This window comes from Engraulis encrasicolus, chromosome 9, assembly GCF_034702125.1.
Source record: "Engraulis encrasicolus isolate BLACKSEA-1 chromosome 9, IST_EnEncr_1.0, whole genome shotgun sequence".
Classification (NCBI taxonomy): Eukaryota; Metazoa; Chordata; class Actinopteri; order Clupeiformes; family Engraulidae; genus Engraulis; species Engraulis encrasicolus.
Genome location: NC_085865.1, coordinates 36,401,000 through 36,424,210, shown reverse-complemented (window position 1 = coordinate 36,424,210; position 23,211 = coordinate 36,401,000). Strand labels below are relative to the sequence as shown.

The following is a 23,211-nucleotide window of genomic DNA, read 5'->3' as shown; positions in this document are numbered from 1 at the left end:
TCTGAAAGCATTTTGATTCCAATGTTCGCAGGCTTTGTACATTTTGTAATAACTACTGCTAATATGCCCTAAAAAGGCAGTATTGATTATGCCAAAATGAAAAGCTCTCCGTTGAGTTCTTTCCCCATGCTGACGATAATTATCACATTTGTACCACACTTTTGTTCATTTTGTCCTTCAAAAAAACATGATGTACGGTCATTTTAATTCAGTTCATTTAGTTGCCTTGAAACAACCATTTGGTTCTTGGGTATGATCATTTCCCCCCTAAAAAGACCCAAAAATGATAATTTTGAGGTTTTGATAAGATAGTTCAGCCTTTTCCACCTGGCAACACTGGATGGCATATATGTAGTGTGCCGGGTGGCCACCTGTGGCATTCTTGTTTTCAGTGTGTAGCAAAAGAACTTACAGTGCCCTCCATTATTATTGGCACCCCTGGTTAAGATGTGTTTTTTAGCTTCCAATTATTTTATTTTTTTTCTAAATAATATGGGACCTTAATGGAAAAAAAGAGAAAAATCCAACCTTCAATACAAGTGCATTTATTCAGTGGGGAAAAAATCCCACATAAAGAAATAATTATTTGACATCAAATAATGTGTGTCACAATTATTAGCACCCCTGGTGTTAATATTTTGTACAACCCCCTTTTGCCAACAAAACAGCACCGAATCTTCTCCTATAATGTTTCACAAGATGGGAAAAGACAGAAAGAGCGATCTTCAGCCATTCCTCTTTGCAGAATCTCTCTAAATCATCCAGAGACCTGGGTCCTCTCCTCTGTACTCTCCTCTTCAGCTCACCCCACAGGTTCTCAATGGGGTTGAGGTCAGGGGACTGAGATGGCCATGGGAGGAGCTTGATTTTGTGTCTGGTGAACCATTTCTGTGTAGATTTGGCCATATGTTTAGGGTCATTGTCTTGCTGAAAGACCCAGTGACGACCCAGCTTCAGCTTTCGGGCAGAGGGCAACAGATTTTGATTTAAAATGTCCTGGTATTTCAAACTATTCATGATGCCATGCACCCTAACAAGGTTCCCAGGGCCTTTGGAAGCGAAACAGCCCCACAGCATCACTGACCCACCCCCATACTTCACAGTGGGTATGAGGTGCTTTTCAGCATGCGCATCTTTCGTGGTACGCCAGACCCACTTACAGTGTTTGTTGCCAAAAAGCTCAATCTTGGTCTCATCTGACCAAAGCACACGGTCCCAATTGAAGCCCCAATACCGCTTGGCGAACTCCAGACGCTTGCATTTATGATTGTGAGTGAGGAAAGGTTTTCTCCGTGCATGCCTCCCAAACAGCTTGTTGGCGTGTAGACAGCGCCTTATGGTTGATTTGGAGACTTTGTGATCCCAGGATGCTACCATTTGTTGTAATTCTGTAACAGTGAGCTTTGGAGATCTTTTGATTTCTCTTACCATCCTCCTCACTGTGCGTGGTGGCAAAATAAACATGGGTCCTCGTCCAGGCTTGTTTACCACTGTTCCAGTTGTTTTGAACTTCTTAATTATTCCTCACACAGTGGATATGGGCAGCTGCAGTTGAGTGGTAATCTTCTTGTAGCCTCTGCCTGACCTGTGAAGGTCGACGCACATCTGCCTCACTTGTATGCTGTGTTCCTTTGTCTTTCCCATGTTTAAGAGTGGATAAGAGAAATGGCCTCGGTGTCACGTCATATTAATACCCCAGGGAAACAGGAAGTGATGAATTACTAATTAAATGTTCCTACATACTCTGGTAAACTTTGTAAACTACTGTAGAAATGACAGAAATGCTTCAATTATATTTATTTCCTGGGAATTGTTAAGGGTGCCAATAATTGTGGAACAGGTGATTTAATGAAAAATAATTATTTTTTAGTCAGGGATTTTTTTTATTTTCTTACAATTCATTTGAGTTGAAGGCTACATTTTCCTACAATTTTCAGTGTGACAGTATTCTTCTGCAATAAACACTGAATTTATTTTAAGGCTTTTAACACATCTCAACCAGGGGTGCCAATAATTATGGAGGGCACTGTATCTCAAAAGGCATCAAGGTCCCGACTTGTTTTGCATACCCTGCCTAGACCACGACGAAAAAACAGTGTTGCCAAAAATAAACAGCTGCCTCAATACAGTATTAAAGGATTTTACATTTAAAAAGCAACATACTATGCTGCCTTCAAAACAGAGGGAAAATTAGGGAACTATAAAAGGCAACATATGATATTAAATTCAGTCTGGACATTGCTTTTTTGTGTTTTGGATAGATATATAGACTTTTGGATAGCTACAACTGTAAGGATGTTCAATATGCAACATTTAATGAGAATGTGAGCATGATGCTACATGCCATATCACTTCATTCCATTTAATGGAAATGTTTCTTTTGATTATGATCATCCGATTAAAAAAACAAAACAAAAAACAGATCTCTTCCTTCCCTTTACCTGAAAACCATTACCTACATATTATTTGAAACATTTCCAGATGAGAACAGGTTTACACTGAACCCTGCAGGGAACATACCAAAAAAACAGAAAAACAAAAGTTGACACACATACACACCTGACATCTGCTGAACTGTTAGGAATTCGGTCATGGGACCGGTGAGGTAAGAATTGATGTTCAACTTCAACCTCAATGTAACGTGTGCAGGATTTATGATGGCGTAAACCAGTCTAGTCTTTCAGTCACTGCTGAAAGCAGTCAAGAAGAAAGGCATGGGCTACCCTAAGCCTATACCACTGCATGGGCTACCCTAAGCTTATACCACTGCATGGGCTACCCTAAGCCTATACAACTGCATGGGCTACCCTAAGCCTATACCACTGCATGGGCTACCCTAAGCCTATACCACTGCATGGGCTAGCCTAAGCCTATACCACTGCATGGGCTAACCTAAGCTTATACCACTGCAATCAGGGCTCTAAATTCACACACATGGCAAGTAGCCAAACACAAGTTAAAATTCCGCTTTGGCTGGGGCGGAAAACTATACAATTAGAAATACTAGTAATTTTCCTGAGCAAAGTAACACATGAATTTAATCACATCTACCATTCACAGGGAGCAGAAAAATCCTGGTTGAAGCTGACTTTTTCAATTTCATCTTGTCAATTGGTCATCCTGCTCCCAGGTCAGACGGTTTGCATCCTTCAGTTGATGCAGTGGTGTCAACAATTTGTTTAAGCCACTCACCATCAGTCAGAGTGGCTAGTAAGTTTTCTTTTCAACCAACCCAAATGAATTTTCACAAGCATTTGGCCAGCTGCCAAGGTACTTAATTTAGAGCCCTGATCATTGGCCGCATTCGTGACGGCGCATTGCTGCACAGTCCGTGCAGCGCGTATGCGCACTTTGCCATTTTAATGAAAGCATCGTAATTGTATTTATATGCGCGCTGCGCAGAAACACACCATCACAGGCGCGACCAATGTATTACTAGTCTGACTGTTGTGACTTCAAACCTCTGCGTGCATTTGGTCTGTCCTACACACGTGTCCTACAAATCATTTCTCAGAGGGAGATGCAAGGGGTGTGTCTAGCTCACTTTCGTGAAATGCATCTGCATGCTACTCGTTGAAGCTACAATCGAGAGAATCACCCACTGCTTCACTCACCTGCTAACTGCACCGGCATGCCATTGCCTTGAACATGTTCCAACAAGACGTTGGAAATGCACAAAATGTATTGTTTAGCCATCATGATCGACCTTTAAAGGCTTTATATAGCTTTTATGGCCAGACTAAATTACTAACCTGACAATAGGAGGGTCCAAGCTGATGTATTTCCATACATCTTCACGGCACCAAGGCTAGTCTTTCAGTTAGCCGACTGCAGCTGTGAGTGAGAGACATGGGCCGACACTCCAAGCTTTAGCACTGCACTGCAAGACCATAAGAACGCCCCAGCCAGGCCTTCGGGATGTCAATATTAAGAGAGTTAGTGGCAACGTATGGGCCTACTTATGGTATGGTAGTATGCATGGCCTGATTCATTTCTGTGTCCAGAGAGACCACAATGACAGGCTGCCTTAAAGACGGCATGTAATGTAAACATGTTTGAGGTTTGAGCATTACTAGCATAAAAAAACACAGCAGCGTAGCAATCCACAGTGCGGTGGTTTGTGTGTGCATAAATATATATAGTGTGGGCATGAATATATATAGTTTATTATTCCTGCTTACTGTAGCTATTTTTCATTTGCTTTGCGAGAGCAACTCCGGAACATAAACATACATTTTGGTACAAACCACACTGAACGTTTGGGTTTCGAACGTACTGTTATCTGTACAGGGTTCCACCTACTCTAACCCACACACACAACTAAATCATAGGTCTTTTAGATATAGCTACAAACCGCTTGATTGACAGAGCTGAGCTTCCGTTGCGTAGATTTACGTATACATTTGTTTTTGAACTACATACCGCTTCATTGACAGCGCTGAGCTTCCGTAGCGTAGGTTTACGTATACATTTGTTTTTGAACTACATACCGCTTCATTGACAGCGCTGAGCTTCCGTAGTGTAGGTTTCTGTATACATTTGTTTTTGAAACAAACATCATGTGATGATCAGCCAGTACATGGGTTCAAACTCTGCCCCCTGACTGGAAACATCCAAATGCCCACCACAATGTGGGATTACAGGAACTGACTCATTGACAGAGGTTAAGGCTGATGTTATTGCAAATGAAAATGTCAGCCACATCTCGCCCTCATCATCCCTTACCCACTTGCCCTCCTCCTCTCTCTCAATAAGAGTATTGCCACTGACTCATTGACAAGGAGCAGGTAAATACTGGCATATCCATGGACTCAGACATAACAAAGACAAGGACACACACGGGCGCACACACGTACGTACGCACACACATACGTACGCACATACGCACAAAGCATGCACACAAGCATGCAGCACACACGCGCACACACACACACACACAGTAAATACAGGTACCTTCATAGAGACTGACACATACACAGAGAAACGCGAGCACACAGAGACACACACACACACACACACACACACACACACACACACAGAGATGTGCACACACACACAAATACACACCCTAAGTAGGGGAGCACCACCAGACTGACGATGAGGACCCCGATGCGCAGTACAGAGCTGGGGGCCAGCACAAACGTCTTCTTCAGCGTCATCAGCCAGCCGGTGAAGTGGGCACGGACACACACTGGAGAACAGACACAAGACAACATTACTCAAACATTAAATGGAGAACAGACACACAAGACAACATTACTCAAACACCAAATGCATATACCAAAACTAGAAATGCACTCAAGAGTGCAGACCTCAGCCAAGGAAGCTGTTTGTTACAACATTTGACTGTTACACCTAAGTCTTTCTGCCTTCTTTTTGTGAAGTTAGAAATTGGAATGTCAGCATTCGCCCTGTCCCGCAATTCAATTTGCGGTCATTAGGGGCGTCTAGATTTGTAATCCTTTGTTCCTTTGGTCATTTCCAACAACTCCACAAAGTTTTTGAGGTCCAAGTTTTTGAGTTATCCTGCTGACAAACTAACAAAACAGACAGACAAACAAACTGACGCAACCAAAAACATAACCTCCTTGGCAGAGGTAAAAAGACAGAACATCACATTTGACTAAAGATGACATAATCAGTATTATTTACTTGTTGTACTGCTGAATAGGCATCACAAGGTTCATATTGAGCGCAGTTACATGCACAGAGTATTCCGATTTCAAACTGGAACACCGTATTCTCGGTATTCGGTTTAAAACAATCGGAATGTTGGAAAGTTCTGTTCACTTATTTTGCTTGCAGAATGCTGCTTCACATATTCCCAAAACACGGCCACTTCATTCATTTGGAATGAATTAAGAGTTTACATGACTCGTGTGCAAACTGAACGCTGCCCCCATTCCAGTTAAAAATCTAAATATTCCCCACATGAAGGCCACATACGATGAAGACCTCACCTGGAATAGGGAAGAAAGAGAAGATGCGCAGAGGAGCGATGCAGCGCTGAGCGAAGGACTCATCCACTCCGATGATGTTGACCAGGATGCCCTGAGACAGCCCAGGACTCCAGAACAAAATGAAACACATCTGCATAACACAGGAAAAGCAGAAATAATAAAAAAAGAGTAAATTGCATGAGCTAATTCAAGCGTACATTTTCTTTTTACACGAGCAAACAAGGTCCACTTAGCATGTAGAGTTTGATTTGATCATGCCGTGAACATGGGGGCGAAATAATGGCTTTGTTTAGCAATAAAAATATTCATCATACTGTGTTATGATCTTTGTTAGCTACTCGTTTGTCTGCATATACTGTATGTGCCTGAGTTAATCCAAGTGACTTCTTGAGTCCTGTAAAATGTTTAACTACTATATGTAAACAGAATACTCTGGAAAATGAATAGTCGCTTTTTCGGATACAGGCACTAGTGGCTTTTGGAGAAACAAAAATCAAAAAAAGGTGCCGTCGTCCTGGGACATTGTCTGAGACTGACAGAAGAAAGTGAGATAGACGACGGTCCAGCAACTGTGGTCAAGCTAAGAATCTTCTCCTCTTCCCACAGAAATACAAAAGATCTCATTTCGCTACCTCTCACTTCACATCGCCGCAAAATCACTTAACAACTGTCCCTGCATTCCAACTATGCCTTTGCATGTTTAAGTGTGTGCACACACACACACAGGCATGCACATGTGCGTATTCTTTTCTGCATGCCATCTTTTCTCGTTTTACATTTTTGCACACACAAATCCACATTGTTATGGATGTGTGTGTGTGTGTGTGTGTGTGTGTGTGTGTGTGTGTGTGTGTGTGTGTGTGTGTGTGTGTGTGTGTGTGTGTGTGTGTGTGTGTGTGTGTGTGTGTGTGTTTACATTTGTATGGATAACCGTCTACATTCACATTGTATGAGAACTTGTCCAGTGCTGTGTTCAATTTGGTCTTTTGCGCTCTAGACAGCTTTATGTGTTGCATCTGTGTGTGTGTCCGTGTGCGTACGCACTGGAGTTTGCCTTGTTAAACGTTGCATGTGTACCTGTGCTTTATTGCCCTTGCAGGTGTTTAAAGAACATGTCACAGCAGGGCCAGATAGTTCAGCACTGGACCCTCTCCCTCTCCCTCTCATTTTGCCAAGCCCTCTCCTTTCAGTCCCACCCATCTCTCTTTTCTCCTTCCCTCCCTCTCTCCGACACTCTCTCTCTCCCCCTCTCTCTGGCTCTCTGCCCCTATGCCTGCCTCTCTCCTTCACCCTTTTCTCCCTCTCTTTCTCTCTCTACAAACTCACTCTTCTCTTTGTATTTCTGCCCACCCAGGTATAGTATTTGTAGGAGGTTGTCTTCATTGGCAATATAACTCATTACTTTCATGCACACAGGTAAAAATGAACAAACTTTTTTCTTTTTGGTCTTTTTCGACTTTATTCGACAGGACAGTGTGAGACGTGGACAGGAAGCGAATGGGGATACAGACGGGGAGGGGTCAGCAAAGGACCCGGGCCGGGAATCGAACCCGGGTCAGCCGCATGGTAGACAAGTGCCCTGACGGTTGGCCACGGCAGGGCCGAAAAATGAACAAACTATTCATATTTCTGACATGTTTCAATGGCAAACTTAAGTCAGATAAAAACACTTTTTACATGGTTGGAATAGAACAAAATCAGTCACTTCTGTTGGCTGTTATTGTGCTCTGATCTCACAGCAAGCTGTCCTTGCTGCTGCTGCCCTAACGGTGATTGGCAACCGCGCCCCGCCTCCTTGTTTACCACGCCGTGCAAAAAAAAGCCACATCTGGCAACCTGGGTTTCTGAATCCTCCCCTCCCACTGCCCCAGGGCCCTTAGCCACTGACATCCTGTTTTTGAAGCTCCAAAAAAACAGTTTCACCAAAACAATTACAGCAACTGCTCTCTGGAATGAGGTTCCTGCACAGCACAGCACACACTCATAGGCCACGTTTGTTTGTTTGTTGTTGTTGTTGTTTTTTGTTCACGTTTTGGTTTCATCTTTTTTTATGCCTCTTCGCGCCCTCTAAGTCATCAGTTGGGGACAAACAAATAAGTGTGGAGGCCCACAGAATGCAAAAAGACACACAGACACAGACACACACACACACAGAGGTTGGGCAACACCAGGGCTGAGACAGGCTTACTGTTGGTACTGCCAAATAAATCACAATCTGTGGGAAGGCAGAGGGCGCAGGGTTCGTCCACAGCTGTGTGATGGAGTCACACAATTTTTCATGCAGCCGAAACAAAACAAACCAAACCAAAAGATGACACCATTTTGCCAGCTCTGCTCTGGCAATATTCCCTCCACAAATAGCCCATGCACTTGCTATATTTGCAGAAAAACATATTCATGAAAATAATAATACAGTCTGGTTTCTGACCACCCTCGTAGCACACCCGTAAGATGAGCAGAGTGCCTGAAAATAGCTCTCTTTTGGCTGTGTCTGTTTTACAAGAAAAACGAAGAGAAAGAGCTGAAGGAAAAACAGGTAAGAGAGAGACTTAATGGACATATAAACCATCTCAACCGAAGCCACAAGAGCACTGTTGTTTGCGTTCCCAATTACGTCCAGCGAGTTAATGAAGGACGCCGGCCTGTGGATGGGGGAGATGGCTTCCAAAACACGACACCTCATCTTGTTTTTTTTCCATGAAACTTTTTTGAAACTTTTCTTATTACATCCAGAATGTGCTCTCGAAATACAATATAGTCTGGTACAAAAATAAAACAGGAAACATCTTATGCAATGCTATAACACCTCGTCTTGTTTTTGTCCTGTCACAGTGTCCAAAAAAAGTGACCCGCTCCACCATAGAAAAACAAGTTCATCGTGCTGTCAACACTATGGGCTTTAAGAAATGCTGCTCGGCAGGTTCCTTCTCTAGGTCTACCATATGTAATATTACTACAGCTCCAGCTGGAGCAGATGAGATATTATCGCCGGATACGGTACGTGCAGAACTGGATACGCAAGACTGCACATATATACACCTTAATGAATGAACACTGTACATGACATCATGCGAACCATTTAATGCCACAGTGCTCTTCTTAAGAAAACAGAATATTCTGGACACACAATCCTCCAACTGCAGTGTCATTTTTTCTGTAGGTTTTATGTAATCAATTGTTCTGATGTACTGCATGTCTGTCTGGGTCTTTCAAACTTGACATGGACAACAAAGACTCTATTCAATTCCACCAGTCAGACGAGACAATTTTTCTGCAACAGTTATTCCATGTCGTTTCCCCAGCTAGCTCCCTTGCTGCCTACAAACCTATCTGCTTACCTGCCCATGATAGTTCCTCTTCCTACTCACTTGACAGTAAATAACAGTGAATGTGCGCCTGTACAGTAGATATGTATCTATGTGTTATGCCTGTGCTGATATATGTGGATTAGTGTGTGCTGATATTTGTGGATTAGTGCAGTTTGTGCCAAGTGTATGCTGCTGAATACCTTAATTTCCTTCAGGACAAATTAAATATCTCTGTTCTACCATCATTGCATGGATACTGAAGTGGTGAGGCTTAAATGTTATTTACTTGTTACGGCAACACTTGTTACACTTAGAGTAGGTCAAACAAAAGTCTTGCACTTTAATGTCGTTGCTCACTATCCGGTGCATACACCAAATGAGGACAATCATTTCAGTTCCTTTGTTTGTCCGGCGCGTGAGAAGAAATTGACAATTGAACAAACCTTGACTTGATTCTAACTAGAGATGCACCGGATCCTGATTTTTAGGATCCTGCCGGATACCGGATCCACTGCTTAAGATCCTGCCGGATCCGGAACCGGATCCTACGAAAGGGTTGAAACGCATAGCCTACTCGCACACGTGGGCCCTTTTTATCACGTTGGCTCAAACTATTTTGACTGAAAAGCCTCGGCTACCGGATCCTGGATCCTGGAACCGGATCCGGATCCTGTGAAAAACCCTATTATCCTGCCGGATCCGGAACCGGATCTTGGATCCTGTGCATCTCTAATTCTAACTAATTCTACCACCCTGTGGCACCACTGCCCATTGCCCAACTACACAGCAGTGCCACCCCACGACAGAAGAACCCAGCAGGCAGGCAGATCCTCACCCCGATGAGGCACGTCAAACATGTGCCCACACGCAGGCCGGCTCCATATCTTTTCAGAAACTGGAAAAACAAAAACAGCCTGGCTGTCAAGTGTGCAGGACCAACACACACACACACACACACAAAAATCCTGCAACGCCCTCTCTCTCCCTCCCCCTCCCTCATCTGCAGTTATGCGATATCCCAAATCAGTGCTCAGCAAACATCCACAGCTTCTGACACTCAATCAGAAAGCACATTTACTGAATAACATGCTGTGACTATTGTTAGTTTTAACTTTCTTTTTTTTAAACCTTTTTTTCCTGTTTTTCATTTATGACCTAATGGGTCATGTGATTTGTATCTAAGGTTGGGGTGGGGTGGGTGGATATTGATGATCACTGACTTTGTAATGCTTTTGTTTCCCCGCTTGGGAATTTGTTCATAAATAAAAAAACAGTGAATCCCAAAAAATCAGAAAGCACATTTACTACATGTGAGGAATATTACAATTTTAAATAGCATGGTGGCAGTATTCGGTTTGCGCTCGAGTCGTGCAAGCGCTTTATTAATCATGGATGTGCCCGTGTTCAAGGAATATTCCAGTTGCAGAACGCTGTTCCACACGTGTTAACAGAATATTCCGGCACTTGTTTTCAACCAAATACTGACAATATTCTGTTTGAAACTGGAATACTCTGTAAACCATCAACTTTTAATAATGTGTTTGTTCCTTTGGTCATTTCCAACAATTCCACAAGGTTTCATCCGTTCATAACTTTATTTGTCTGTCAGCAGTATAACTCAAACCGACAGACAGACAGACCAACGCGACCGAAAACATAACCTACTTGTCGGAGGTAATAATAAAATACTGACAGCAAAACTGTGGCTAGTAGAAAGGCTGAAAGGCTAGTGACTCTGGAAAACCACTGTGGCCACCGTTGAGCAAAAAGTTAACATCAAGCCCTGCTATACAACACAAGGCACCAGTAGGAGTTACTGTACAGTTGCTACAGTGTAGTGTGCAGTGCAGGGCCTGTTCATTCAGATACTGTAGATTCTTTCAGAGTGACCTTCACATGCAAAGTCGGAGTGGGTTTGTGATCATTATCTGTGCATGAGGAACTTCACATCGGGAGAAGTACAGTACAGTGCACTGCAGTGACTGACAGACTGGTTTGCCTGGTTTGTGTTGGTCAGCGGCCTCACTGCTGTTTCCACGCACGCACGCGCACACACACACTATTCCCTTATTCCCCACTGCTGATTCACACATGCATGCACGCCAACACACACGCACACAATGTTCCTCACAGCTGATTCACACACACTGGAACACACGCGCGCGCACACACACACACGGAAACAAAAACCTGACACTGCCAAAGTCACTTCTGACATAACGAGTCACAGGCTGGCATTCCCGGCATGTTCCGCTCTGCATTGCTCCCTCTCCGCTCCGCAGTCAGGCAGGCAGGCAGGAGTCATACGCACACTAGAGTGACAGCATGTGCTGCAAAATCTCCCCTGATCTCCACTCCGGAACTTTCCAGGAAAAAAAAAACCCCAACCCATAAAACAAACCAAAAAAAAAGGAAACCTTTGTACACATAAGCTATACCATACGTACATACATACACACACATACACAAGACTGCGGGCAGCGAAACATGCCAATTTCCAAGCCTCCGTCTCCTCCTTCCCTCCTTAAAGAGTCGTCTATACTATATGATGATGGCCCTTTTCTTGGCAGCGGCTGGGCAGGCGGCTGCAGGAGCAGGAGCACGCTAACTGGAGTTAGATGGTGTTTACACAAAGACCACAAATGCTAGAGGTGCATCCAGCAGAAGTGACAGAGGCGGATTCATGGTGTTTACTGCTGTGCTGTGTGTCGGTACAGAGCAGAGTGGAGCGGTGCGGAGCAGAGCCGTGTGCAATGGAGAGAGTGAATGGAAGTCTAGGGAAGTAACTGCATATTTAGGGCAGGGGTGTCAGTCCTGGATTCAGAAAGTAACAAAAAAAATCTGCCACAAATTTGATCCAACCAATCAGTTGATGATGAGTGTCTCTAGACAGGTTGACTACTTAAATCTGTGAAGTCACCTCTGTTGGAAGAAAACTGCGGCAGGGTTTTTACTTTCCTTATACATGGGTTGCACACTTGTAAAAACTGCTGAAACTGCAGTCACTCAAAAAATGAGCTCACATGGTTGGCTGCTTAGTATCTTGCCCCTCCTCACAACACGAATGTTTGTAAACATGAAACATGAAACCTATGTATAGATTTTAATAGCTCTGAGTAGATCAATTCCTACTATGCCCTACCTCAACCACAACTGAGGATACTCCTCAGAATGAAGAGTGAACATTACATCTACATTACAAGCTCAAAGCAGCCAGCAGTCCAGCTGCTTACATCCAACCTCTTTGGAGAGCTGAGTGGAGCAGAGCTTCATCATAAGTGTAATCGAAAAGCAGAGTTCAGCAGAGCAGAGCTGAGGTTATTCTACTCTTATGCCATTTTATTGAAACCAGGGCGATCAAACCGACTTTCCCATTGCTGGAATAAGAAGCAAGGAGTCAGTGTCCAACTGAATTGGCTCTTGCGGAGGCAAATTATGTTTTCTGATTCCGTTTTTGATTCTTACCGTGAGTGAGATCAGGAAGCAGCAGAGCGTAAATCTCTTTATGTGGGATTTGGTGACGGAGGCGCCACCCGTCCGTCGGTTGGTGGGATTATTCTGTCAGGAAAGGAAACAAACAAATAAACATTTAGTGTGTATTTCACAAGAAAACAGCCAACAGGGGTTAAGAAAACAATATTCAAATCAAAGTTTGAGACTTAAAAGCAAAGCGCCGACAACCTGTAAATCTGGTTAAAAAAAAAATATTGCAATATTGTGTGAGTTTTTCAAAGGAATTTCACAACAACAACCACATCTGTTCTCCCGAGGCTCTTTAGCGCTGGCGGGAGAATGTGGCCTGCCTGGCATTGCCAAATTTCTACCTCAGGAGTGTAATTACACAGCGAATGTGAAGTGATGATGACAAACTAAATGACTAACAGGTCCGCGGGATAGAGACCATTCACCAGTGGAAACTTACCAAGATGCTTATCGCATACTTCTTAATGTGGGCTTAGACTAAAAGAGCCACGAGCTTTAACCAACACATTAGATCACTGGCACCAACAAAATCAGACGGTTTGACCACAACCATTAAAAGGCCGTCTTGATGGTAAATGTTGATTTCTCAACTCCCCCCGATGTGATGCTGCAATTGGGAAGGGTGCCAGCAGAGTTAATATGGCTTCATGGGTTATCGGGCAGCGGAGCGGAGGCAGTCTTCATTACATTCCAATGACAGATGAAGGTCGTAGCATAGTGGCTCACCTTGTCAAAAGCAGGGTAGACGGCGCGCAGTTCAGTTAGCCAGCCGTACGGCATGTGGCCCACAGGGTAGGTGGCAGTCAGGACAGCGACAGCCTGTCGTAACACAAACACACGCACGCACACACACAAACAGACATTATTTATTCAAATGAATTCTACTCAGACCACGGAGGGCAAGTTGGTTTCTCATTAGAAAATGCCTCAAAAATGTTTTCAAAGAATCCTGCACACTGTCCTTTCCACATGCGCCCATCTAATTGCTACTGCATGTTCCGTATACCATGTCATTTGGTCATACGGCACTAATCTCAAGGTAACAACGATCTTGAATGACAATCTTAGCGTGTTTATAGCCCACACAATACAGATTTGAAGACACAATACAGAATTGTCATACAGAATACAGGAATACAGAGGTGTGCAACTGCACTTCATTTGGAACCATTAGGAAACCCTCATCATCACCACCACCCAGTTCAGTGCACACTTCATCTTTACATTCAAACAGAGCAGAGGTGGCCCTGCCGTGGCCTAACGGTAAGGCCCTGGCTTACTATGCCACACCCCTGGCCATTTGCCAAACCTTCTCCGTCTCTCTCCCCGCTCATTTCCTGTCCCTCTGTAACTCTCCGGTAACAATAAAGGTATAAAAAGCTCAAAAAATATCTTTTAAAAAGAAAAAAAAAGAGTAGAAGTATTTGACGCACCAGTGTGGCCTCTTCACCTCCCTTCAGGTCACGTGACACAAACAAGTTGACCACAGGCCTGCTGATCCTCTGGGTGGCCAAGATGAGGGCCAGTGGCCACCAGAAGCTCAGCATCTTCCTGATCGTAGCGTCACCCTAGAGATAGCCAACATGTCGTTTCATGATCATTCTTTTCTAAAGTAGTGCAACTGCCCACAATACAGTAAATTTTGCAGCCAAAGATGCCCATTACTGGAAATTCAACATTGCGGACACAGAAAAGATCCACCTTTTCATGATGGATACTTAGAAATTGATGGTGGTGGTAAATATTAATGAAAAAGATAGTATTTGTGAATCGGCAGCATCAATTTGGTAACGAAAGCACTAAAAATATGATAAACTCTACCTTTAAGGAATAAGGGCAATCAGATGGAAAATTCTACGATAGATGCACATGATATGCGTTTTGCGCCACCGGAAAGCGACCCAACACACTGTGGGTGCACAGTGCACAGCCTGGATGCCAGGTAACAGAAGTCATTACAACCAACGCCAACAAATGCCATCAAGCTTGGACCATGTTTCTCAAAAGAGCAATTGCTAACCAGATAGCAACTTTGTAAGTTGCCTGCGGAAAATTGCATTATTTGGCGGTGTTGACAAACGCACCCATGGTCAGTTAAAACAACATTTTGCTACAAGTGATGTGAGATTTAAAAACATTCTCCACAACTGGTTAAGAGACTGAATTCGTACCCCCATGTCCATGCTGGTGCTGTCGGGAATGTTTTCGTGGACATTGCAGTAGTAGCCCATCCCCACGATAGTGAATCGTACCAGCGCGCCCATGTAGAGGGACAGGATGGGGATAAGGAGGGGCTCCACACACTCCAGGTTACTCTGGAGCAGGATGGCCACAAACACAATCTGAAAAGGGGACAAGGAGACATCTATTAATATGACCGCACAGACACACGGGCCACAATCAACTAGTCCTGTAACGGTATTGTACCGAACCGACATAGCGTACCGAAAAGACCTGTACCGAATCGAACAGTGCTGTACCGAAAGGTAGAGTAACAGGCTACTCTGTTCATGTTTTTATATTATGCTGCCACAACATGCAGATGCTCGTGCAGAACCCTGAGAGAGAATGCAAGAAAAAAACAGGTGTAGAGACTTGTTCTTTGTGAAACCTTGAGAAAAGTGCCATTTCTTACACTGATGAAATCTCCAACCCAAAGTAGCAGGTTGAATGCATTTCCTTTTTTTCGTTTGTATTTTGACAATATTTTGGTAAAATAAACAACGTACTAAGGAAGGAAATGGTAAGCCAGTGGTTCTCAACCCTTTTATGATCAATCTAAACTAAGCCCTGACCCCACTCAACTATATCATTCTCCACGCACCCAACCCTGGTGCTCCACAACATCCCCTGGGGGACTGCAGTTCCCCCGTTGAGAAACACTACGCAGCCAGGAACACCGTGTTCAGTCCAAGAAGAGGGCTTACCTGCGCCACCACATCTGATATGGAGGCCGAGCCAACCAGAAGGCTATGTTTATGCTTCAGCAGGATTCCTGAATGGATCCACGCCTTCACAAACACAACAGTAGAAGATGAAGAAGAAGAAGGGGAAGGGAAAAAAAAACAATTCACTTACAATGCAAACATACAGTATCCAAGTTTGCTTGTGCACGTGTCATAATTATGAAGTATATGTTGCATACTATATCAGATACATGCATAGGGTGTGGTCAAGGTTGTGTTGTTTTGCTCTCCAGAGTGCACCATATAATGCACAGGAGAGTGCGTTGGGAGTAGTGCTGCACAATATATCGAAAATGTATTGAAATCGCCATATCAATTAGTAGGTCGAGAGTGGCGATATGACTTGATTATCGCGAACAAGTAAAACATTTCTGTGCAGTCCAATCACTTGGTGAATGTCAAGTGTCAACAAATGCGCAAGAAGCCTGCCATGACCAAAGCCATGCCCCCCACTCAGACAGACAAATTAATGACAAGAAAAACTCGGCTATATCTCTAAATATTGTTTAAATATAGTTAGCGAGGTATTGCGTGCTGTTATCGAGTATTGTTTTTTTTTTCTGATATCGTGCAGCCCTAGTTCGGAGTTTAACTGCCAATAATGTTGTCCATTAAATATACTCTGAACAATACAAGCACCTCTCCTGCGAGGAGATGAGTAAAGTAGTAAATGGGTAGCAGATAGGTTTCTATATAAGGGGTTTTAAACCATTTTATCCTGATGCTGCGTATACATTGTTTGACCTTTGGCGCTTGGAGCGACATATAAGTCTTACGCTTCATTCAGGCTCTTGAGATTTGAGGTTTTTTAATTAAAAATATGGGCATGTAAGAGCTGAATGAACACATCCTAATGCAAAATGAGGGTCATAGCTCTTCAATGCAACTCATTTCGGCCGAGGTATTAAGGTTTTAATAGGTAGAGAGCACCTTTCCAAAAAAAGGGCTTAGGCATTCAGCAGGCGTTTTTTTGCAGGTGCCTTAGGCTAAAATGGGTTAATAACACAGAGGTATGATGATTTGCAGACCAAAACAGACTCCGTCCTCCAAACTCACCATGGCATCCAGGACGGGGAAGAGGGACAAATAGAAGAAGGCCCGCCTGGTCTTGGTACCCACGGACTCATCCACGTGATGCAGTTTATTTATGATGTAGTACCCAAGGTCTGTGTGGGCTAGGGCAAGAATAAATCATGGAAAAAAAAGAGAGAGCGAGAAAAAAAAGTCCAATTAGAATGCGTCAGCAGAAAAATGGAATGAAAAAAAAAAAAACCCATATATATCCATTTTTACTTCTTCCTCAGGAAATGGCACAGGGCTAAAAATAAACTCCGGACTTATTTTGAATTAGTCACAAAGTCAGTAAACACTTCCACCACAAGAGCCATCTAAACCACAGTCAGAGGGTCTGCCTCTTGCTCTTCCTCGTGTCTCTGTCACTCTGTCACTCTGTCACTCTCTCTCTCTCTCTCTCTCTCTCTCCCTCCCTCTCTGTGTCTGTCTCTCTCCATCTCTCTCTTTCCCTCTCCATTTCTCTGTGTCTCTTTCTCTCCTTCTCCCTCTCTCTGTTGCTCTATGTCTCTCTCTCCTTCTGTCTCTCTCGTCTGGTTTAAATTACTCACAGAGCAGAAATTCACCAAAGAATTGTCTTGTTGTTCTGTTGTTCACACTGCCCGTGCTGTTTCAAAGGCCAGGGCAGCGCTGCTGTGGTGTGCTGGCTTCCCTTGTGTGTCTAGACGGGGGGACAAAGGGGGTCAGTTGTCTCAGGCCCCAGGGAGGGGGGGCCCAGAATAGGGTTCTCATTACATTTACTGTAAAGGATTGGAGGGCCCTTTCAGATGACTATGTCCTGGGCCCGGCCGAAAAACCGCCAACGGCTTTGCTTGCGGGTCTAGACCGGGCATTCACAAAGCCCTGTTGGCGTGGGTTTGCTGACATAAGCCCAGTCCCGTCACGTCACACGGGGCCCTCCTGAGCAAAAAAGAGCCGGATGCAGTACAGAGTCTTGGGCAGTGCACCCACACTGTGAGGAGAAACCACTGCAGCTCTCCAATACACACGCTTCCCCTCTCCTTTCCACCAGGGCCATTTCAAATGCTCACTTAAGTGACATGGTCGGTTACATTATGGATTTTATCTCGTTTTATTTTCTAAAAGCACATTAAGTGTATGTGTCACCATAAGAAATGTGCCATATAAATAAATTTGACTTGACTTGACTTATAGACACACTCTGACTCCATCTCTGTGCATGTCTCATTTTTGTGCGGATTTTCTTTCGCCCTCACTCACTCACTTATCGCATCCCGTGTTAAAAATCGCCCACACGCGGTGTAGAAAATAAACCTTGAAACGGGTCATTACGACCACGGGCGGCGCAACACCTACTGATGAGGAAGTGCAAAACAAACCCAATGACTCCTGCCATGGCCATACAGAGTTCAACCTCCAATCCTTCTCCCTCATCTAGTCTGTCTGCCCACCTGCCCGCCTGTCTGCCTGTCTGTCTCTTCATCCACAACACATAATGCGTCTGTATCTCTGGTAATCATATCTGCATCAAGAACACCCATGTGTAGAGTAGAACCATTAGGCTGTTTAAAGTGATACTGTCCCATTTTTGGAAATACGTTTATTTTACACCTCCCCTTGACTTAAATAGTAGGGTTTTACCGTTCTCCTATACTTTCAACCGTTCTCTGGGTACGGCAGTGCAAATTTACCTCCAAGCTAGCAGTTAACATTGAGTCCTATGAGACCAGTTAGCCGCCAGCTGGATAGGAGTCAATGTTAACTGCTAGCATGGTGGTAAAATATGCACTGCCATACCCAGAGAACGGTTGAAACTACAGGAGAACGGTAAAACCCTACTATTTAACTCAAGGGGAGGTGTAAAATAAGCGTATTTCCAAAAATGGGACAGTATCACTTTAACACCAACCAATCAGAATGTGCAAAATAAACAAAACAATGAAAATGAGAGATGGCAACCAGGGGTCCGTATCTCGAAAGCGTCTTTGCTAACGACGGTAGCAACGTCCTTCGTAAGAGCGACTCAACTCTCTCTCGACAGCGACGCTCACCACTAAATCCAAGGGATGGTGAGACGGTCTTAAGACGGTTAGCAACGACAAGAATCGAGAAACGGACCCCTGACCTCCTGAGCAATGCTAGATGCACATGATGCATGTTTGGCACCACCTGCAGGCAACCCAAAACATTGCAGGCAGACACACAGATAAACAGACAGACAGACAGACAGACAGACAGACAGACAGACAGACAGACAGACAGACAGACAGACAGACAGACAGACATTGTGATTCCTGTTCCTACCCATTTTGGAGGGCCCCGGTACAACACAGCCATATAAAAGCACAACCTTCAATCACTCCCTCTCCTAGTGTCTGTTTATATGTCTCTGGCACACCGTCTTTGCCCCTCAGCTGTCATATCTGTGTCAACAACACCCACATGTCAGGTAGTAGAACTAATTCATTCAGGGGCTGCTTAACGCCTTCCAGTGAGAAGATGCAAAGCAAACGGCAATGATGTCAGACACACCCATGCACAGCACAGCTTTCAGTCCATACCTCTCCCGCCATGTCTGCCTGTCTATCTGTTGCATACACTCCATTGTCATGAGGAGGCCTGATGAGCCAGATTACAACTTGAAAACATTAGTCTGGATGGAAATGTTTGGCTCAGATAGATGAGGACTGAGGATGGCACCAAACTATTGCCGTTATGGTTCAAACTGCCTCCGCACTGCCTTGTCTGATGCCAAAGGCTATGACCAATCAAATGACTGCTTTTCATTAGCCGTAGCCGTTCTGCGGTCTGATGCTGCGTATATGTTGTTTGACCTTTGGCGCCTGGAGCGACATACAGCTCCAGGCCTTTTTATTAGAATACCATGAAAAAGTTGATTTATTTCCATAATTCCATCAATAATGTTAAACTGTCATGGATTGTAGATTCATGGCCCAGTTTTTTAACTATTCCAATCATTATTTTTTTTCTTTTTATATACGTTGGCCTTCCAGCTCAAAAAACCCATGAATTGGGGAATTCGCATTATTAGAATATTGTTATAAAATCACATTTTTCTTCATCAAAATTCGGGTCACATTAAATCAGTTGAAATGTGGTACTTTCTACATAACATGCAATGGTCAATACTTGGTTAGGACATTCTCTGTCTTCATAATGGCCATGATGCGTTTAACATTGAAGTCAATGGCAAAAACAGTGCATGGGAGTTATGGAACCCCAGATATCCTTGATGCTTTGCTGTCAGCTGTTCTTATTTGTTGACCTGGTACCCCACACTTCACTCTTCAATATACCCTGTAGATTTCCATGCCACGTTTTGGCGCTAACTCACCAGTTTAAAGGATAGTTCCGGCGTAAAATGAAAGTTTCACCATCGCTTTCTCATGCCACATAATGTATCTGATGATGAGCCATTCTGGGCAATGCCGCGCCGTTATGGAGTTAGCTAATTTTAAGCTTTTTGGCGAAAAACGCAGCCAATGCATCACGGCGGGGCCAAAAATAGGCCTATTATTTTCTGATGTTTCCCCGCTATAAACAACTTCAAAAACGCTACACACTTCATCACAAAGGTCTCGTCAATCAAACCGAGGCACAGAGAAGATCATCGGACCACACTGACCACACTGGCCAGTGTTTTCAGAGGTGTCTGACTGTTGCAACTCTCTGACCCGGATGCAGGCTACTCAATCAGGTGGCTAGGTAGGCTAAACATGGTCCGCGGTTCTTACACCGGCTGCGACCGTAAATGAAAAGCTGGAACCCCGACCGTTTTCACCGACTGCCACTGTCTAAACCAGCCATATTACGGGAATGGCTAATAGCATTAGAAGTGGACGAAACTGACATAAAAACCCTGAGGGATCGCTACTACCGTGTATGGAGGGAGCATTTCGAGGATGATGACTACAAGAAGAGTAAGGGAGATGGAACACCTAAAAGAAACCGTTTAAAGATGAATGGTGTACCAAAAAGGCGCATGGCTATGGAGGTATGTTTGAAGAGAGAGAAACATGTGTAAATGTGTCTGGCTCATGAATCTTGAGTGTCTGTGAATCTGTGAAACTGGTTGCAACACCGCGCGTCTTTGCCAGCAAGCACTCTGTTTTGGGAAGGCAGGTGCAGTAAATGTAGCCCACTACAGGAGATAAATAAACTGTCAAAACAAACTAGCGCGGGATGGCAAGTGAAATTGTGAAATTGTGCGACCTGAGGCATTCGATGTGGTTGATGTCAAGCATGCTAGAGTAGTTTCAGTGAAGTAGACACTAAATTGACCAGGGCGCGCGAGGTCAGATGGACCATTACGCAACGGAGGGCTGGAGTGTAGTACACCACCAGTGGTGTGTTATTACAAAGTTGAATCCATATTATATTATACCGTGTTGCAATTACTTTGTAAGAGTAGTCTGCCTACCTGATCGAACGTCTGGGAGTGATAAAACCACCTGGGGCTACACGTCCGGGAGTGATCTCAGTTGGGAGTGTGTGTCCATCTGCCACCGGTACTCTCCATACAACTCTTCAAATCTGCTGCCTGCACACACGGTAGTCGCGATCCCTCCGGGTTTTTATGTCAGTTTTGTCCACTTCTGATGCTATTAGCCATTCCCGTAATATGGCTGGTTTAGACAGTGGCCGTCGGTGAAAACGGTCGGGGTTCCAGCTTTTCATTTTACGGTCGCAGCCGGTGTATGAACCGCGGACCATGTTTAGCCTACCTAGCCACCTGATTGAGTAGCCTGCATCCGGGTCAGAGAGTTGCAACAGTGAGACACCTCTGAAAACACTGGCCAGTGTGGTCCGATGATCGTCTCTGTGCCTCGGTTTGATTGACGAGACCTTTGTGATGAAGTGTGTCGTTTTTGAAGTTGTTTATAGCGGGGAAACATCAGAAAATAATAGGCCTATAATTGGCCCCGCCGTGATGCATTGGCTGCGTATTTCGCCAAAAAGCTTAAAATTCGCTAACTCCATAACGGCGCGGCATTGCCCAGAATGGCTCATCATTAGATACATTATGTGGCATGGGAAAGCGATGGTGAAACTTTCATTTTACGCCGGAACTATCCTTTAATTCTAAATAACCAGAAATGAAACCCCATTGAAAATGAATGGGGTTTAATTTCTGTTGAGTTAGAATTAAACTGGTGAGTTAACACCAAAACGTGGCATGGAAATCTTCGGGTATATTGAAGAGGGAAGTGTGGGGCACCAGGTCAACAAACAAGAACAGCTGACAGCAAAGCATCAAGGATATCTGGGCTTCCATAACTCCCATGCACTGTTTTTGCCATTGACTTCAATGTTAAACACATCATGGCCATTATGAAGACAGAGAATGTCCTAACCAAGTATTGACCATTGCATGTTATGTAGAAAGAATCAAATTTCAACTGAGTTAATGTGACCCGAATTTTGATGAAGAAAAATGTGATTTTATAATAATATTCTAATAATGCGAATTCCCCAATTCATGGTTTTTTTGAGCTGGAAGGCCAACGTATATAAAAAGAAAAAAAAATAATGATTGGAATAGTTAAAAAACTGGGCCATGAATCTACAATCCATGACAGTTTAACATTATTGATGGAATTATGGAAATAAATAAACTTTTTCATGGTATTCTAATAAAAAGGCCTGGAGCTGTATACGCTGCATTTCGGCTCTTGAGATTTGAGCTTTTTTTTATTCAAAATGTGGGTGTCAGAGCTGTATAAACACATTTGAATGCAAGAGCGTCCTAGCTTTTAAATGCAACTTATTTCATGTTATGTGCTTCAGATGCTTAGATATTTAGGTTTTAATAGGCAGAAGGCACCTTTTCCCAAAAAAGGCCTAGGCATTCAGCAGGCGTTTTTTGCAGGTGCCTTAGGCTAAAATGAGTGAATTTGATGACCTACCAATGAGGATGTGCAAGGTGAACGCGATGATTCCGGCCACCGCCATGCAGAGCACGGCCTTGAGCCGGTCCCGCCTGCTGTTGATGAGGACCAGCCCCACGCTCTTGAAGTCGCTCATGGGGCCCGTGAAGAACTTCATCAGGGAGTAGGCCAGACCATAGCTGGCCAACATCTCCGCGCGGTCCTCCTTCACTGTAGCGATGCCCCGGTTCAGAGCCTGTAAGGTGAATAGATGCAGACAGTAGAGCAGTAGGGCTTTCATTACTCAGAGCACCAGGGGTGCGTTTCTTGACAGAATTGTTTGGTAAAGTTAGCAGATTAGTAAGTTAACAATAGCAAATTGGAAAGTGCTTTGCAACCAAGCTAGTTGCTAAGCATGGATCATGGATAGAGTCTATGAATGGATGGAAAGTTTAGTTTACGTAGGCAACTGAATTTGTAAACACAATTTTTTTTTTCAAACTTTTTTCCAACTTGTGAATCTTGAAAATAGGCCTAACAGGTCTGTAACTCTAACTGAATTAATTCATTACTA

At 43.9% G+C, this 23,211-nt stretch overlaps 1 protein-coding gene across 2 annotated transcripts in view; it reads right to left on the bottom strand.

The window, feature by feature from the left end:
- ankha (ANKH inorganic pyrophosphate transport regulator a) overlaps positions 1-23,211 on the bottom strand; it is a 33,232-nt gene that overhangs the window by 4,330 nt on the left and 5,691 nt on the right. For both annotated transcript variants that reach the window (XM_063207059.1, XM_063207060.1), the window contains exons 2-10: positions 22,677-22,893; positions 16,774-16,892; positions 15,679-15,762; positions 14,923-15,093; positions 14,185-14,319; positions 13,478-13,570; positions 12,734-12,826; positions 5,961-6,090; positions 5,068-5,191 (exon numbers count right to left, since the gene is read on the bottom strand). In XM_063207059.1, the coding sequence (XP_063063129.1) occupies positions 5,068-5,191; positions 5,961-6,090; positions 12,734-12,826; positions 13,478-13,570; positions 14,185-14,319; positions 14,923-15,093; positions 15,679-15,762; positions 16,774-16,892; positions 22,677-22,893 (1,166 nt within the window). The remainder of the gene's footprint in view (positions 1-5,067; positions 5,192-5,960; positions 6,091-12,733; positions 12,827-13,477; positions 13,571-14,184; positions 14,320-14,922; positions 15,094-15,678; positions 15,763-16,773; positions 16,893-22,676; positions 22,894-23,211) is intronic.